The sequence below is a fragment of the Triticum aestivum genome, chromosome 4D (genome assembly GCF_018294505.1).
Source record: "Triticum aestivum cultivar Chinese Spring chromosome 4D, IWGSC CS RefSeq v2.1, whole genome shotgun sequence".
NCBI lineage: Eukaryota > Viridiplantae > Streptophyta > Magnoliopsida > Poales > Poaceae > Triticum > Triticum aestivum.
This window is the reverse complement of record NC_057805.1, coordinates 500535209-500554421: the sequence shown is the minus strand read 5'-3', so window position 1 is coordinate 500554421 and position 19213 is coordinate 500535209. Positions and strand designations below refer to the sequence as shown.

The window sequence follows — 19213 nt, the reverse complement described above, 5'->3', positions numbered from 1 at the left end:
TTCTCCTTTTCCCCCCATTCAGTTGCACTTGCTGCTCTGACATTGCCATGCTCTTTTGTAGCGTATTTACTCCATATTACTCTGAGACTGTGCTTTATAGCATCGCCGAACTCCAAAAGAAAAATGAAGATGGTATATCTACACTGTTTTATCTTCAGAAGATTTATCCAGGTTTGTTCTTTCTTTTCCTGGTGAAATTTGGTGACACTTATGTAAAAGGTGGTTTCCTCGCTCAAACCATGTTCCTTCTAAGAGATCTGTTTCTATATTCGAGTAGATCGGATGCCCCACTTGTTTTTACCAATCGGTTTACAGCTTGAATATTGATAAACACCTATGGACCATAGCCTCCTGTTTGAGGAGTGTTAATATCTAAACATGGACAACTCGACCTAGCGTATACTGTCATCAATACCAATGCTATACAACTGAGCTTATTTCATTCCCGTCTTAATTGTTGAGAATGCATTTTTCTTTGTTACCATGGGAATTCCTTGTCCAAACCTTATGCGGTTAACTTCTGTATACAGATGAATGGAAGAACTTCCTTACTCGCATCAACAGGGATGAAAATGCAGCAGACACTGAACTTTTTAGCAGTGCGAATGACATATTAGAACTTCGGCTATGGGCATCTTACCGTGGGCAAACATTAGCGCGAACAGGTTTGCTTTCTTTTGGATTTACATGTTGATTCTTCCCCGTGTGCATTCCTTTTGTAAATACTCTTCCTATGCATGGATCTATATTTTGTAACTATGTTTCTCTGTAGTTCGTGGGATGATGTACTACAGGAAGGCCCTTATGTTGCAAAGTTATTTGGAGAGGATGCATTCTGAAGGTATGTCTACTAGCTTCCTTTTCAGACATAAATTCTTTACTTAACTGAATGTATGTAACATCCTTTTCTGATGTTTTTCTTGTCCAGACCTCGAATCTGCATTTGATATGGCTGGTCTGGCTGACACACATTTTGAGTACTCCCCTGAAGCACGCGCACAGGCTGATTTGAAATTTACGTATGTGGTTACCTGCCAAATATATGGAGTGCAGAAAGGAGAAGGGAAACCAGAAGCTGCAGATATAGCCCTTCTGATGCAAAGGTGCTCTTTATATTTCATGCTAAATAAGCGATGCTTCTCTTTTTAGAATCAGTGAAGGAGCTGATTAGCTCTTTCTTTTTGTGCGTATTATATTGTGCTACACCAGTACACCATCTCTGATTTTTCTTTGTTTTTCAGAAATGAAGCTCTCAGAATTGCTTACATCGATGTTGTTGAGAGCGTTAAGAATGGAAAGCCTAGCACTGAGTATTACTCAAAGCTTGTTAAAGCTGACATCCATGGAAAGGACAAGGTAGTTTAGTTTTGGATGTCTTTCCTCCTGGCTAAAGGTTGATTGCTCTTATCGATTTTCTTAAGGGGCTGTTCAATAGCAGTTGGCTTGGGTTTCAGCCGTTGTTTTCCCTGCTCACGCCTTTAATGTCTACGATGTTAGTTCTTTTAAATTGTTTTGGTACATTAAGTAAAATCTGTGCATAAAACTGTGGGGTAGACCGTGACAGTAAGTACATTGATTCTTCATACTGATACTATTATCGCAGTTCTCATATACTTACTTGATGACCATACACCTGTTTATCCAAGCTGCACTAAATCTTCAATTTTAAACTTCAATATTGTGTTTTGTTATATGAGCAATGTGTTCACTCTGACCAAACTAAACTTCCCGTTGCAGGAAATTTATTCTGTTAAATTGCCCGGCAATCCAAAGCTTGGGGAGGGTAAACCCGAAAATCAAAACCATGCTGTAATATTCACTCGCGGAAATGCCGTACAAACCATTGATATGAATCAGGTATCCAGCTATCTTCACGCTTCTTGAGTCATTCACTGTCATTGTTTTTAGGGAAATACTTCATGGCTACTGGCTAGCTTTATTTCGAATCAAATAGAGATACATCATCCATTTCGGAGCCAAAGCAGAAAAAGGGATGAATCCTGGCTAAGCTTGCCAAACTCCTGACTAATGTCGAACTAATCATCAATGATCGACACTGCCACAGGGGGGATTCAAGCTCACTTCTTCTGCGATCAGTGAGGTCCGAACAATTTGAATGCACCAGCAGATGTTCAATGCCCATTACGTGAGCTAGTGACGGTATGCGTTTCAGTGCCATTGCCTCTGCGGTATGCGCATCCGCTATGGGCCCTGTGAAGAAATTCTGCGCCACAACAAAATCGCCAGCATCATCTTGTATCATCGGACCACAAGAACCTGTACTATCATCATATGACAGCGAGGCATCGACATTTAGCTTGAACAATTAAAAGAGTTGTTTTGTCGGAATTGCTGACAGTGCTTCCGGCCTGACAGTAATTCAGAGGCAATGTCTGAATCGAGAGCGCCGATCATTCAGGCAATTATACCGCTTCATTATTAACCTGCTGCCTTCTCTCTCACAACTTATACCAGCATCCCACAGCAATAAGGACGGCCATAGAAACATGCTCCATATACATACTGTTAACATCAGCGCCACTAATAAGTTAATCCAAAATAGCAGACCCCACCCTATCAATAATCATTGCCTTTTTGATCCTGTCTTTGGGACCCCACCTCCAAATATTCCTCACCCGGCGTCTCCCAGACAGAGCATGCCGAATATCTTCTCTTCCTCCTTGCAAATCAGGAAGATAGGAGAGGTTACTGTTCAAGCCCGCCTATCAATACGCATTGCCTTTTTGATCCTGTCTTAATTAGTGTCATTTTAATCCAAATTCTGCACATTTAAATATTCTAGGACATTCAGTTTCTTGTTTTGCAAGGGAATAGTAGTTTTCTATCAACTCAGAGAAGGTTTTACAGTAATAGAGGCAGCTATCTAGTACTTTCTGTTAAAAAATGTATTTATTTGCTGCACCTTCTTCACTTTCCCATGTACATTTTTTCTTGTGTGTTCATTTCTTATACATTTGGTAGTTCTGTATTCTGTGCATAGTTTCTATTCACTCTGCTATGTATATTGTCTCTGTTCGAGGATTTGACTAATGATCCATTGCAAGACTGTATCAACTGTTTTGTTTATCATTGCTGAGTTGTTTTTTCAATTGAAGGATAACTATTTCGAGGAGGCACTCAAAATGAGAAATCTGCTTGAGGAATTCTCTCAAAATCATGGCAAGTTCAGGCCTTCAATTCTTGGTGTTAGAGAACATGTCTTCACCGGAAGGTGATATTTCAGTATACTTTGGTTGTTTATTTTCTTTCTGGTTTGCTCCATTGGTAAACCCAGTCAAAATAACATTTTCTCTTGTGTAGTGTTTCCTCCCTTGCTTCGTTTATGTCAAATCAGGAAACTAGTTTTGTGACATTAGGACAGCGTGTTCTTTCTAATCCACTGAAGTAAGTGCATTTACATAATAATTTTCTAATCGACTGAAGTATCTTAGAATTACATCTTGTTAACATCTTTTTCTTTTTGCAGAGTGAGAATGCATTATGGTCACCCAGACGTGTTTGATAGAATATTTCATATTACGAGGGGTGGCATAAGTAAGGCGTCCCGTATCATCAATATCAGCGAGGATATATTTGCAGGTAAGATCAAATACCCTTTTTTTGCTTTGTCTCTTGGTGTTTGTGTATCATTCTTTACTTTTCTAGTATTAATTTGTTCTGTGGTTGCCTATTATTTTCTGAGTTAAGAACATGATGGTACACGGCTCACCATTTTTACATAGTTCATTGGAAACTATATCTGTTTCTCATCTCAGAAGCTGAGCAGTATATATTAGGTTATGTTTGAAGTGAGTCTTTGCATTATCTTGCCCTTCCTTTCTGTTACTCGTGCTAGCTAATAATATTTTAAATCTTGTTGTGATTTGTCTTTAGATCCCAACTGGTTACCATTCTGTGTTGCTCTTCATAAGGGAAAGAAATTCTTCACTTTGGAGTCAACTATACACATTTTTTAATGTTTTACTCATTTTGATATTATGTACTGTTTGCTGATCTGTAAAAGTGGAAAGCATACGAAATATCTCACAATTTTCATGTTTGTTTAACAAAACACTAACAGTATTTTTGCTGTTATTCATGGAAAGGAATTTTGATGAAATTAACAAGTTAATAATGATATGTTGCAATGCCATTTTGTAATCTAGATATTATATGCAACCGTATTCTCAAGAAACAAGTAGAAGCCTCGCACACATCTGTGAACACCATATTTTAGTCTTGTGTTTTTTCTCATGTTTTAGCTGGACGGTATCTCTTCCATATACAATCAGTATGTCAATTGTTTATGGTATCCCTCTTACTGATTCCATATATGCGTGAAAGTTATCTTTGTTTCTGCTATAGCATTTATCATTACGCTAGTTAGCTGATAATATATTACACTCGTGGAGTTGTATCTTCTTACTGGTGCACCATCTTTGAATTGCAGGGTTTAACTCTACTCTGCGTCAAGGGAACATAACTCACCATGAGTATATCCAGGTATTGTTTTTCTTCAATTTGTAATTGTTTTACTGTACCTGCTGATCAGGTGTTTCAGTCAACGGAAACCTTAAGCTTTCTTTGTTTGTTGACTATGAATCTTTCTAAACAAGTAAACTTTTATTAGTTCACTCCTCGCATCTATACTCCTTTATTGGACAAAACTGTACTACAGAACTCAGCAAGGATAGACTTAATAACACCCTGCAATTTTTTTTGATAGACTTGATAACAGAACTTAATCTACGGCATGTCTTGTACTAAACTTTAGATGACTATGTGACTACATTGCAGTTTCTGCTAAATTAGAGCATATATGAACTCTTGATCGAAGTCATTCAGTCGTGTGAGGTAGATTACTTCCATTTGGTTATTACTAGCTAACTTTCCGGTGTGTTAAGGGGAAGTAAGCAACACAAGTGTTCCAGTATTTTCAATTTCTGATGGATGCCACTTTTTCTTCATCTTCATATTCTAAATATGTTTGGCCTTGAGTGATTCCACTTTTGAGCTGCCAGCTTTAAACCTTGCTTACTTTATGTTACTCAGAGAGCAATATAGTTTGCCTCTACCACTTAATTATATTTACCAGCAATTTTATAGTTATAAATGAATGAAATGCTTAAAAAAGTACTGATGCCCTCAGTGTGATTCTCTCTTCCCACACATTGATCTCCACTCTTATCCGACTGTAGCATATAACTTGGGCTCTACTACTGCCTTGTGAACATTATATGGATGTTTGACATATTCTGTAGGTTGGTAAAGGAAGAGATGTTGGGCTTAATCAGATCGCACTATTTGAAGGAAAAGTTGCGGGAGGAAACGGCGAACAAGTTCTTAGCAGAGATATATACAGACTTGGGCAGCTTTTTGATTTTTTCAGGATGTTATCCTTCTATGTGACTACTGTTGGGTTTTACTTCTGTACTATGGTAATTCTATATCTGATACGATATGTTATGTTTTTTCTGGCAGCTGTGTTTTCTACTATCCTGTTCGTAAATATACAATGTCCTAGAATGTGTGCAGTCAAACATTTCTAACCTCGACTCATATATATGAAAAAGTAGTTTGGTCATGTGAAACTCATACTATTTAGATTCTTGAAGATAAGTGTTGTCATAATATTGCAGTTCTATCAAGTCTCACTAGAATATTCGTATGAAAACTGATAGTCAAAGTTGCATGTTGGTAACTGTGAAGGCCCAAAAGGTCATCTATTTATGAACAGAGTATATTGCATGGATCTTCTTTTTCTGAGAAAACGCAAAGACTTTGCGTTTCTTTTCATTGAAAAGGGGTGGAAAAGGTTGTATGTATCTTCAGGCATTGCTATGGCAATTACTTTACTCTGTTTCCAAATGCTCACTATGATCCCATAATATTTTTGTTACTTTCTGTGAATCTACCATGTATTATCATTCGAACGAATCTTTAATGTTCAAATATTATTCTTAGTTTAAATTCCCAACTAATACATTTTCTTGTGCAAGCTCATGTTTTGTGCATTATAAGAGCTATACCTGTATCTGTGGGATTTGTATTATTGCAAGTCACATTGATAAAACTAATTATACAAATTGAAGATGCTGCCTGTTGACCTTGAGAATTCCGCTGTTGTATCCCTTTTCTTCTTTTGTCCTTAAGAGTTACCGATATTTAATTGTTTATTTATTTTTGCAGCTAACTGTACTGACAGTGTACATATTTCTCTATGGTAAAACTTATCTGGTAAGATTCAATATCCATTGTTCTCCTTCTTTGCAGTAAGATCTCTGCGAGAATCTCAGACAGGTCGTTTTTTATCATGTCAATCTACTTGCATGTAAATGTCAAACCTACTTGTTTCCTGCGCCTTTTGTCATGCTTATCTATGCCTCTAGTTACTGCTGTTCCAGTCATATAGGCCGCACATATTGCTTGAATTATGTCTCGGCTATTCTTTCTCTCCACTACTTTTCATGCAACAGAGTTTGGTGACAGCATAAGCACTTTTTGTTGGCTCATGCGGCTGCCAGTACATGTTACTTTTGGGACATGAAGTTCACACAAAGTTATAGTGAATGCAAACTTTCTCAAGCTTTGCATGGCATTTAAATACTACCTGTTTTCAAAAGAAACTTCTTCATTTGTTATTATAATGGTATGTAACAGTTTATGTGTCAAAAATACCTTTGCATCTTTAGATTCTTCAGTCTTTTCTTTGTCACGTTTTGGATTTTTTCTGACGCATTTTTTGTTGTATTGTAGGCTTTATCTGGTGTTGGAGAATCAATTCAAAATAGGGCGGATATACAGGGAAATAAAGCATTGAGCGTGGCTCTGAACACCCAGTTTCTTTTCCAGATTGGTGTGTTTACTGCAATTCCTATGATTCTAGGTTTCATCCTGGAAGAAGGTGTCCTGACGGTATTTCTCTTACCTTGCAGACTTCTGGGTTTATTATCATATCTCTATTTATGGTTGGTTTATTACTGTCTCTACTCTGAAAAGAATATTGAGTTTAAATTAAGTTATGTTCCTTCTGATTCCAATATAGTTCTAATTTATTCGTTTTTAGATGAGCTTATCTTTCTGGTGTGTTATGTGGAACCTTGGCCATATTTATTAGCTTGGTTCATGAATAGCCACTACTTTGTAAATATTTCCCTAGAGAACAGCCGGTTATGAATCCTTACATGTGAATGTGTGGATGCAGGCTTTTGTTAGCTTCATTACTATGCAGTTCCAACTATGCTCTGTATTTTTCACGTTCTCTCTTGGAACAAGGACTCACTATTTTGGTCGCACAATACTGCATGGAGGTGCAAAGGTAGGGCTTTCTGGAAGTCATGCTCGTCTTCTTAATCTCACACTACATTTTTCTGTTGTTGAGAATTTCGCACTATACTGATCTTGTTTTTCTTATTTATTACCAGTATAGAGCAACTGGTAGGGGTTTTGTGGTACGGCATATTAAGTTTGCTGAGAATTACCGTCTTTATTCCCGAAGCCATTTTGTGAAAGGGTATGTTGTCATGTGATGTTACTTTCATGATTGTATGTGCAATTTCAGTAATATCCAAGCCAACAATTCTTGTTCCATTTTGTAGGCTGGAGGTTGCACTTCTGTTGGTTATCTTTCTAGCTTATGGTTTTAACAACAGTGGAGCAATTGGCTATATCTTACTTTCCATAAGTAGCTGGTTTATGGCTCTTTCTTGGCTTTTTGCTCCATATGTATTCAACCCTTCTGGATTTGAATGGCAAAAGTAAGCCACTTAGCATTGTATGTATGTTTATTCCAGCCAATCACTATAAACTGTCAGGACAAAGATAAAATCCTGTGCCACCCCTTCTCTCTTGCTCTCTCAGGGTCGTCGAGGATTTCAGAGACTGGACAAACTGGCTTTTTTACCGAGGTGGTATTGGGGTTAAAGGAGAAGAAAGCTGGGAAGCTTGGTGGGATGAAGAACTGGTAATTCAATGTTGCTTTGACTAGCCTCTCCAGTCTCGAATGATCTGTTATGACATCTATCTGCTGCATTATTTGTGTCAACACCTGAATTGCTTTTGAAGTTCAACATTGTCACAAAACTGAACTTCTACAAATATCCTGCTGCAGCCTGATGATGTCATGAGAACATATTGGCATATTTCTTTGAAGCAGCATTGTGATTTATGCTTTTGAATTCTTATATAGATGTATCAATAGTTTCAATAAGCTCACTTTATCTTTCGTCTTGCTTACTACTATGCCAAATGTTGCGTACTTTTCCTGCTCTGTTTTTGCACCACCTCTACACTGATTATGTCATTACTTGTGCTCTTTCCGCAATTATTTTCTTTGAAAAGGACACAATTAAAGAAAATACTGAAAGGTGTTAATTCCTTTGTGCCATTGCATAATTTGTCTCCTTAAGTCTGCAGTTGGGTTTATGTTCTTCATGTGATACCAATACGTATTATGCAGTGGCGGATCCAGGATTCGAAAATTGGGTGTTCAAATATTTTTTCCAATGTAATAACTAAAAGGCTTGGCGAGCCAACATAAAAACTAGCCAGTCCCATAGGTATGAAACCCATTTGAGCGAGAGCAGTACTAGGATGGGTGACCTTCTGGGAAGTCCTCGTGAAAGGGTTTCATATTTAAGGGTTGTGATATGCTTGGCGAGCCAACGTAAAAACTAGCCAGTCCTTTGGGTATGAAACCCATTTGGACGAGAGTAGTACTAGGATGGGTGACCTCCTGGGAAGTCCTCGTGAAAGGGTTTCATATCTAGCCTACCCAAAATTGTTTGGGATAAAAGGCTTCGTAAGTACGTAAGTAATAACTAAAAGGTTCATGTAGCTAGTAAAAACTTTTTCCTCAATAATAATGACAGTACCCTACAGAAAATAGTAAAAAAAATGACGATTGTTTTCTATACAATCATAAAATATGTCATGGCCAGAAACAAGGCGTCGTTAAAACCATAGTTCATGTAGGATTGGTAATAGTAATACGAGATGGTGAAAACGCATCGATGGTAATTGGTCTTAAGGGAATCAAGATGTTTGTGATAGTTGGACCAAAGGTTTGAGACCGGTTTATATGAATCGGCATGATGTTTATTGCACAAACCACACCACTTTTTATACATGTATCTAGTATAAATCATATATAAAAATTTCCTGCCAAAACATTTGGGTGTACAGACGTACACCCTTGACCCCATGTGGATCCGCCCCTGGTATTACGCTTGGAAGTTTCATACACTAAGTTTTGTTGAGGTCCAAGGTGTTGAAAATAATTCATTTCCAAACATTTCCTTTTCAGGCACATATTCACACCTTCCGCGGGAGGATACTGGAAACTATACTTAGTTTAAGATTTTTTATTTTCCAGTATGGAGTTGTTTACCACATGCATGCAGCCAAAGAAAGTACAACATTATCGGTATGTTTGTGTTTCAGCACTGTTTTGCTTGCTGACATGAAATTCACTGACAAATGAACATGGATTTTATGTACCAAAGATACTGCAGTTTCTTTAAGCACTTGCTAAGGCAAAGTCTATATTTGTATATATCGTTGATTGTCTGATCTTCCACTTGTACTTTAGAAGATTACAAAAATATTTTCTTTCATTTCTTGTATGTTTAGAAGGAAGACCATGTTAAAAATGGTTGCCATTTACTTAATTTAGTAGTGACCCCATTACACCAAAATTAACTCAAAACACTAATCTGTTTTTCTGTTACCTGAACCCACCCATAACGCATACACAGGTGCAATTCCGACACCGCATAAAACTGATCTTGGATTGAATGTTAAGCATTGCCATTCTTTTGCTAGTTTTGGTCGTCTTAACTGCTTGAGAACATCACAGCACCATGTCTGGTTCTACTATTTCCTTGAATGCGGTTTAAGCTTACCGATGTATCAGTTGTTCCTTTGAGAACAGTTGGGGAAGAATCAATTGCATGTATTTGTTGGCCTACTTTATCAAAAGAAAAGAATACTAGAATAGTAATATCATGTCTTGGCACTGCAGGTATATTGGGTTTCATGGGCAGTGCTTGGAGGGCTTTTTGTCCTCCTAATGGTACGTGTATTCGCAATGTAATGCTTAACAGCCATACCTGGTTTTTACTGATCGCAGTGTTCACCTGTGTTGCTTTCTGTATTAATCTGCAGGTATTTAGTTTAAACCCCAAGGCCATGGTTCATTTCCAGTTGCTCCTGCGTCTGGTCAAAAGCATTGCACTGTTAGTGGTTTTGGCAGGTTTGGTTGTGGCAATTGCGATGACACCCCTCACTGTTTTAGATGTACTTGCTTCCATCCTAGCATATGTCCCTACTGGATGGGGAATTCTTTCGGTGAGTTTCATGTGGCAACTTTGGTACCATGAAATCCTGCATTTCGGAAACCGTGCCATTGTTCAAAATGACACTGGATAGTAAAGGCTAGTTGGTTATTACGCAACTTAAAACTTGGTAGTGGATCTGCTCATGTTGCGTAGCTAATGAAAGGATTTATATATAGAATGATGACACAGATGGTATATGTCAAGTCTTCCATGTGGTTTACCTTTGCATAGTAACAGAATGTTGCTCCATTGTTAGCTCGACAGGCGGAGATATCTTTACTACCGTACAACTGTTTCAAACACCATATAGATTTTTATCTCAAAGAAAACAAATCCAAATTTCAGGATACAAGAGTTCTTACTAACCAAATCTTTATCGATCTTGTTTTTGCTTCTGCAGATTGCTGTGGCATGGAAACCAATTGTGAAGAGATTGGGTTTGTGGAAAATAGTGCGCTCGCTGGCTCGTCTGTATGATGCTGGCATGGGAATGATCATTTTTGTGCCCATAGCCATCTGCTCCTGGTTTCCCTTCATCTCCACCTTCCAGACACGGCTACTGTTCAACCAGGCTTTCAGCAGAGGTTTGGAGATTTCTCTCATCCTGGCTGGCAACAATCAGAATGCAGGCATATGATGGTGGCATCATCCATTTTTTGAATCCTCACCCAGATCATGCACCTTCGTAGTTAGTTGATCCCCGGTTCTGAGTTAGCAGCATATGTATATATCTCCGTGTTGACTGGCAGTTATTTTCTATGGCTGTATATGTACATCGCCTGCGACATTTTTTGCACTCATGATAGTTATAGGAGGTGGTGTTATTGAAGGACCGGGTGCTGAATCATTGTTAAAATAGCTTGTTTATGTTAGTTTCTTTAGATTATGTTGTGAAACTGTGGTCTGCACATCCTGAGTCATCTTACGTGCCACTAAGGCCCCGTTCGGAAGTCCTCTCGCTTCCAAAACTCGCTGGCTCCCGCTTCTCATCCGGCCAGCAGCCAGCTTCTGTGAGGAGCAGGAAGCGTTCGGCTCACTGCTGCAGCTCCCAGCCTGTTCGGCTACGCTGGAGGTGGCTGCTCACCTTGAGCTGGGGGAACGGCTTTCTCCGGCGTGGATCTTGTGGCATGCCCGTTCAGGAGCTCTAGTTCATGCAGCTGCCGGCGGCGATCAATGGAGGGAGTGGTGGCAGATGGCGGAGATGATCGCAGACCTGCGGGAGTGGTGGCTGATGGGGAGTGGCGGCTGCTGCAAACGGCGGTGGACAGGGATCTGCGAGACGAGGCGTAGATCCAAGGGGTCTGCGGCGGCGGACGATGGCGGGGTGGCCGGCCGGCGATGGGGCGCCGGCCGGTGGCTAGGGTTGCAAGAGCAGAGCAGGTGGGCGTTCGTTTCTGTACGGGCTGCTAGTCGGGCCATCAGGCTGGGCTTTGATGGAGGAAAACGATTCGACTCAGTGTTACTTCGGGGTGGCATTGCTAGCGTAATTTTGATGAACTCCAGCTTCTGATTTTTGTGAAGCTGAGCCAGCGCAGCTCCTCATCTCCGTGATATTTGCACTGCCTAGAACTCGTCTCCGCGGAGCCAGCTTCTCGGAGCGGAGTCGTTCGGCCGACTTCTCGGAGCGATTTTTGGAAGCCAGCTCCTCGAGAGCTTCCGAACGGAGCCTTAGTACCATGGGGCTGCAAGGTCATTCTTGCTCCCCTTTTCGTACCTCCTCTCATGCCTTTGCTCAACCATGCCGTAATCCTCCTGTGTTTCTTCCATTGACGGTGCATTATGACGCAAATTCCATTTGAAACATGATAATTAGTTTCTTCCATTGACGGTGCATTATGACGCAAATTCCATTTGAAACATGATAATTAGCATTGTTACGGCAAGCAATGGTGGTGGCGTTAGGAACCTATCTGGGCGGGCCCATGTCTCGGATTCAGGTTTTTTTTTAGAAGAATCTCGGATTCAGCGAGAGCAACTAGTTAACGAGCGCTTCTCCGGGAGCCTCGCAACGACCAACGCCACTTGGCACGTTCTCAGCCATTCGCCACGTGTCGCGCTCTGAACGCTTCCTTTGGAATTTTTTTATTTTTCCGCACGCGTTTTCTGCTTTTTTAAACGGTTTTATTTTCAGCTTCTTTTTTGACGTTTTGGTTTTCCACCGGTCTTCCTTAGCTTTTCGGGAAAAAAATTTGGAATTTCTTTTTGCGCGAAAAAACGCGTTTTCTTTTTTTCTTTTTCCTTTCGCGAGAGTCATGGTTTTGCTTCCGCGAGAGGCACGGTTTGCTTTCACGAGAGTCACGGCCGCGCCTCTTGAAAAAAAATGTTTTTTGTTTTTTTCCTTTCGCGAGAGTCACAGTTTTGCTTCCGCGAGAGGCACGGTTGAGCTTTAGCGAGAGTCACGGCCGTGCCTCTCGGAAACGAAAAAAACATGTTTTCTATTTTTTTCTTTCGCGAGAGTCACGGTTTTGCTTCCGCGAGAGGCACAGTTGTGCTTTCGCGAGAGTCACGGCCGTGCCTCCTCGGAAACGAAAAAAAATGCGTTTTCTCTTTTTTTCCCCTTTCGCGAGTCACGGTTTTGCTTCCACAAGAGGCACGGTTGTGATTTTCGTGAGAGGCACGGACGTGCCTCTTTCGGAAAGGAAAAAAACCCGTGCTCCCGGTCAGTTTTTTGTCGGGTTTTTTTCGTGAAAAAAAAGTTCGTCAAAACCTATCAACACGAGATCTAGTTTTGAAGATCTCGACGCGAGGAATCCAACGGTGAAAGCGGTTAGAGATTTGGACGCACGGTTTGAGAGATAAAACGTTTTGAATAAACGGGTCTACGGAAAAAGGGAAAACTCTCAGGTTGCGACAAGTGGCGTGCATGTTCGCCACTTGTTGCAACCAGGGGAGTTGGAGTGATCTTTGCAACGAGTACTCCTCAACTAGTGATTTCGGGATTCAGCCCAGCGAGATAGAGGCAACCCTCGCTGAAGGGTGCGTGAATTGAGCCGGCCCAGGCGCATGAGAAACAACAACACTTATTTTCTGTTTTTTTTCACGTTTTTGTTTTTTGTTTACTTTTGTTTATACTTCCTAATATTCTAAATAAATAAATTACAAAAATGAATCTACACAAAACGTTTGAAAAATGTTGATTAAACATTTGAAAAATGTTAAACGTGTATAGAGAAAATGTATATCATGTATACGAAGAATTTATAGTACAAGATATAAATAAAATGGGCATGAAACAATTTGATCATGTGTTTTAAAAAAGTAAATCAAGCATTTGAAAAAATGTTACGTAGGCATTTGGAAATGTGAATTGTGTATACAAAAGTGTTGACCATGTATTAAAAAAATGATGAAAGTAATTCGATCATGTATATAAAAATGTTGATCAACCATTTGAAAATATGTTGAAAAGTATCTGAAAAATGTTAAATGTCTAGAGAAAAAATGTTGACCATGTATTTAAAAAATGATTATTTTTTTGATCATGTCTATAAAAATGTTAATCAAGCATTTGGAAAATGTTGAACAAGTATTCGAAAAATGTTAACCAAGCATTTGAGAAATGTTAAATATATTTAGAAAAAATGTTGTCCATGTGATAAAATTGTTAATATTGCATTTATAAAATGTTAATCAAGGATTTGGAAAAAATGTTAATTTTGCATAGAAAAAATGTTGACCATGTACTAGAAATGTAAATCTTGTATTTGAAAAATGTTAATCAAGCATTTGAAAAAGTTTAAAAGTGTGTGTAGAAAAAATGTTGACCATGTATTCATAAAATGTTTAAAAATATGTAAAGAAAACCAGTTGACCATGTATTTTTTTTAAAATTGCATTGAGAAATGTTAAACATTATTAAAAAAATGGTGCTGACATATAAAAAATGTAAAATGAAAACCAAAAGAAACAAAAAATTAAACAAAACATAAAAAAGAAAAAAATAAATCAAAAAATTATATCAAAGAAACACATGCAAAAATAATGATAAAAAAAAAAGAAGAAGAAAAATGAAAAACATAAATTAAAAACAAAGAAACAAATGCAAAAAGAATGAAAAAATCAGAGAAGAAAAAGAAAATGGTAGTAATACTATGTATGTAAGCTGATGTAGAAGAAAAAAGAATGAAAAAAATTTAGGGTAGGAAGAAGAAAAGAAACAAAAGAAAAAAACCCGGAGGAAACCAGTCCAATCGCCTCGAGTAGGTTGTGCCCGTACTACTTATCACTAACTAGAAGCTGCGTTCTCCTACTTTTTCATTCTCCTTTTCCTTTAATGTGTGCGGATGGGCTGGCCCAACTACTGTAGACGCTTCAGCGAGGTATTCTACCGTCTCGCTGAATGCTAGATATAGCGCTGCCGTTTTTTGACTATAGAGGGTAAGTAGACAGTAGACAATTGAAATTCTACTTAGGATCCGTTTACCAATTCCAGTTCCTCAAGCAATATAATTGGTGATCAATTCCATTAGTTTCGGTGTTTGGATCGAAATAGAATTAGTAGTAATGTCAATTTTCAAATTTTTCGTTCAACACTTTTATTTAACACAGTACAACCCCTATGAATGCACATGCACGACCCCTATGAGCACCTTTGAGATACCGAGCCTACATCACATCGTGGGATTGACGAAATCACCACAGATGCCTCATAGTCGACGGGAACATCTGCTCGCACCAAACGAACATCGTCGAAAAGCCTAAATCCAGAAAAATGGGAGCACTAGTGGAACCTAACCATATGAGGTACTCTTAGTTTGGTTTTGTTCAACGTTTTGAAGATCTACAATTTGTACGAGAGTGTACTCATATATTTGTGTATGTATCGTCGCATATGTACAAGACAAAACTAAAATACTAGTATATACATCTACAAAATAATACCTCGTATAATAAAGGTGGAAAGTGCATCTAGGCCCCCATACTGGGTTTTGACGATTCAAGACAAGATTGATGGTCGAACATTTTGCTCAAGTATTAATCATTTCTAGTCCACCTAGTTGGTAGAGATGTTCTTGACCCCTAAAAAACTATGAGAAATGATCGATAAGATTAATGATATTTCTAGCCTTTTGTGGTCGAAGAAACCAGGGGATATTGGACTTTGTGATGAGAAGATATTTCTTGCTAAGTGCTCAAACCTAGACTTCCAGAACTCGCACAAAACCCCTCACTCTTCCACCCATATCCTCTCCTCTTTTCATGTCCCGAGCCTTCGAGTGCATTATCTTTGGAACCTCGAGTCCTTTAAAGAGTGTTCGAGTTACTTTAAGTGTTGTTCAGACCCTTCGACCGGGTGGTTCATGCATTACATGATGCCAAAGAAGGTCCTACTCTCATTCGGTTCCTCCAAGTGAATTCGTCCAAGACCCTCTAGCCAGTGAAGTTTGGTTTCAAAGAAATTGGACACTATAGACATATCCGTCCAAACATCTCGATATTGATCACTAGCGACATCCCTAGGTCCCAATATAATCCGTACCATCTGAATGGCGAGTAGTCGGAACCTTCGAATTGGGATAAGTGAATTTTACAAAACCCTTTGTTCCATTCATTCAGACCCTTCTAGGATAGGCTAACAATAGTTCATTCAAAGTTGTCGAGCATGTTTCCTACGGACCCTCCGAGGTCTTCTTGTTTGGATTTGCAGTGATTTGGAACCTATGAATGGGTTGGGGGTGAAATGACCGAGATGGACCTATGAGGAATCAACTTGTGATTTCCCCCCGAAAAGTTTGTGAAGGTTTGGATGCCGTCTCAAGGTCTAACACTAGTGGTTGCTAATCACCTTTGTGGTGATATCTCAAGGAGAATAGGCAACACCAAGAAGATTTCACAACAGTACCATGGAGATCCATGAAGAAACATCATACGTGCAAAAGTTACAAGCTTGGAGCCTCATCGGGCAGCTCGTCAAGTTATGTACAAAAATGTACTCTTAACTTGATCCAACTGAAGAACTTCCTCGATGTGCTAAATGCACTACATCTCCTTCATTGTCAAATGTCATTGCACCTATTGCTACTTGCCTACTTAATTCCATGTGCTATCATCGAATATGAACGGTGTCATGGATACTCTTGGATTATCATAAATCCAAGCTATGTTTGGCAAAAAATTGCTCAAGGTCATTACTGGGGAGATCTTGTGGCATGGGTGTGTCACAAGGGAAGTGAAAATTTGATGAGATATCCAGTAAGAAGAGTCAAAACTTTTGCAGGAAAGGTGTTGGATTTGTATGACAATAGAAGGAAAATAGGAATTGTAAAAAAAAACTCATGCCAAATCATTCTTGCTATTGACATTATTTTTCTTAATTGTGACTCTAAAGTGTCCCATTGAGAGGGTGAAAGTACATCTTGGCCCCTAATGTTGTTTTAGTATTGATGTCACACAATTATAGGGACTAATATGTTTGCTAAGTGTACACTCAGGTTTTAGTCCCTTAGAGAAACTCCAACGCGCCGACCCATTTCGTCTGCGCGCATCCGTTTGGGTTGCCGAGGACAAAAAAGTTGGCCCAACGCGCCGACCCAAACGAACGCGCGTCCGCCTTTCGCCGCCTGCCGACCCATTCCCGGCCTAAATTTGAGCCTCATTTGCGTCGGCGCGGACACGAAACGGACATGCGCGACACGTGCCTACTCCTCCCCCTGGCCCGCCAGTCGGTGGCACAACGACCACCATTTCCCTCCACTTTCCCAAAACCCTCCCGCTCGCTCACGCTCCCAGCCATGGTCGACGATGCGCCGACCCTCGATGCTGCCGCCGGCCTCGCCCGACCTCGCCTCCATCGCCTCCGCGAAAGGAAATCCCCGTGCGCCCGGCAAGATCGTGGCGCTGCCCAAGAAGAAGAAGCTAACGCCCGAGGAGCGGGCCGTGCAGTTGGCGAAGCGAAAGGACCGGAGGCACGCATCGTACGCAAGAGACCAAGCGGCGGCCGTCGCCGCCCTCTCCGCCGCCGCACAGCAAGAGGAAACCAATGCCCCAGTCGCTGTTGCAACGAGGGAGGCCCTGATGTACCTAGGGTTGAATCCTGGCCAGCACGGGCTCATTAGCGCCTCCGTGGCCGCGGCTAGCACGGGCTCGTCAACGTTTGCTCGCATGGTGCTGCCAGAGTCACCGCGCACGTCTGCCACACAACCGATTCCCGGCTTCCACGTCTATCCGCAAGCTTCCCGCTTCTCCGGGGAATGCTCGCCGGAGGTGAGCGTGGTGGTGCTGTCCATGCCCGCGCCCGTGGCCATCGACCTCAATGCCATGCCGGTGGCCAGTTCATCATCCTCTGGAGGAGCGAGGAAATACCCGCGGGAGATGCCAGCCGACATGCTCCCCGGCGCACGCAACCTGTTCGACATAATGCCGATGGTCAGCAAGGACGAAAGGGCCAGCCGTTCCATCATGGAGAACATCATCTTCGAAGGTGGTGCGGCGGCCACTGCCTTCGCTGGCGGTGCCGCCGCAGCTGCCTACGATCCCGAGGAGACCCAAAGCCAAGACTGCCGAGCGCCATTCACACCATCGACCTATGATCAAGCTGGCATGGAGGACGCGTTCATGCAAGATCAGGTCGGCCTGGCCAGCTTCCCGCTCGACCACGAGTCCTCGAGGAAGAGGATGATATGAACATCGATGGGGAGCCTTTGTTCGAGGACGAGCTCCTCAACTAAGCTGGCGCGAAGCCTGAAAGTGCTAGTTATCGACTAGAGGGAGGGGGGGGGGGTGAATAGGCGATTTTTATGAAAGTCTTCAAAACACGAGGTCTTTGAAGACAAACAGATGAAATGAACCTATTGATATGCAGCGGAAGATATACTACACTAGACAAGCCATAGTCAAGTAAGAAATGTAGTGAAAGTACGAAGACTATCAACAACTAGGTAGTATGGATCAGGATGGAAGACAGTATGAAGCCAAACAGGTAACAGTCTTCACACAGTGAAGTCAATCAGATCAGACAGGCAAGCAATGACTTCACGAAGACAAACAGAAAAGTAAAGGGGAGTGGGGGATAGAACCAGTTGCTTGGTGAAGACAAGGATTTGGTAGACCAGTTCCAGTTGCTGTGACAACTGTACGTCTGGTTAGGGAGGCTGAGATTGAACTCAGAAGACCGCGTCTTCACCTTATTCCCCTTGAGCTAAGGACACCCAGTCCTCGCCCAATCACTCTGGTAAGTCTTCAAGGTAGACTTCCAAACCTTCATAGACTTCGCTCACCGGCGATCCACAATGACTCTTGGATGCTCAGAACGCGACGCCTAACCGGCTGGAGGATTCACAGTCCTCAAGTGTAACAAGTCTTCAGGTCACGCGGACAGAAGGACTTCAGTGATGCCTATCACTCTTTGGCTCTGGGTGTTTTGGGCTTTGTCCTCGCAAGGATCTCTCCCTCAAAGACTTCGGAGGTGGGTTGCTGTCAAACGACAAAAGCCGTGCACTAACTCTGAGCAGCCACCGATTTAGGGTGTAGGGGGTGGGCTATTTATAGCCAGGAGGCAACCCGACCTGATATGTCCGAAATGACCCTGGGTCACTAAGGAACCGACACGTGTCCAACGGTAGGATTTCAAACACACGCGGCAGCTTGACTTGGGCTACAAGTAGAGCTGACTCATCTAGTTCTGGATAAGATTTACTCACATTGTCTTCGCTCGAAGACATAGGATTTTGGTTGAGCATCACTTCAGTCACTCTGACTTTGTTCACTTGGACCCCACTTAACAGTACGGTGGTTCCTATGACTCAATAAAGAAGAAAAGGAAACTACGAAACAACTATGTCTTCGCACTCCATAATCTTCAAGTGAATGTCATCACATGTCATAATCTTCGTCGTGAATGTCTTCACGAACCACCATTATCTTCAATGTCTTCATAC

General features: G+C 41.1%; 1 protein-coding gene across 1 annotated transcript in view; it reads left to right on the top strand.

Moving 5' to 3' along the window:
* The window catches only part of LOC123099037 (callose synthase 9), a 34266-nt gene extending 23021 nt beyond the window's left edge, over positions 1-11245 (top strand). Inside the window, exons 31-51 of the mRNA XM_044521147.1 lie at positions 62-171; positions 531-665; positions 773-841; positions 929-1103; positions 1242-1356; positions 1738-1857; positions 3117-3232; positions 3322-3405; positions 3488-3600; positions 4451-4503; positions 5262-5438; positions 6190-6237; positions 6757-6915; positions 7205-7318; positions 7425-7513; positions 7599-7757; positions 7861-7963; positions 9305-9424; positions 10022-10072; positions 10165-10347; positions 10738-11245. Of these exons, the coding sequence (XP_044377082.1) occupies positions 62-171; positions 531-665; positions 773-841; positions 929-1103; positions 1242-1356; positions 1738-1857; positions 3117-3232; positions 3322-3405; positions 3488-3600; positions 4451-4503; positions 5262-5438; positions 6190-6237; positions 6757-6915; positions 7205-7318; positions 7425-7513; positions 7599-7757; positions 7861-7963; positions 9305-9424; positions 10022-10072; positions 10165-10347; positions 10738-10974 (2530 nt within the window). The 3' untranslated portion in view covers positions 10975-11245. The remainder of the gene's footprint in view (positions 1-61; positions 172-530; positions 666-772; positions 842-928; positions 1104-1241; positions 1357-1737; positions 1858-3116; positions 3233-3321; positions 3406-3487; positions 3601-4450; positions 4504-5261; positions 5439-6189; positions 6238-6756; positions 6916-7204; positions 7319-7424; positions 7514-7598; positions 7758-7860; positions 7964-9304; positions 9425-10021; positions 10073-10164; positions 10348-10737) is intronic.
* Positions 11246-19213: the final 7968 nt, after the last annotated feature.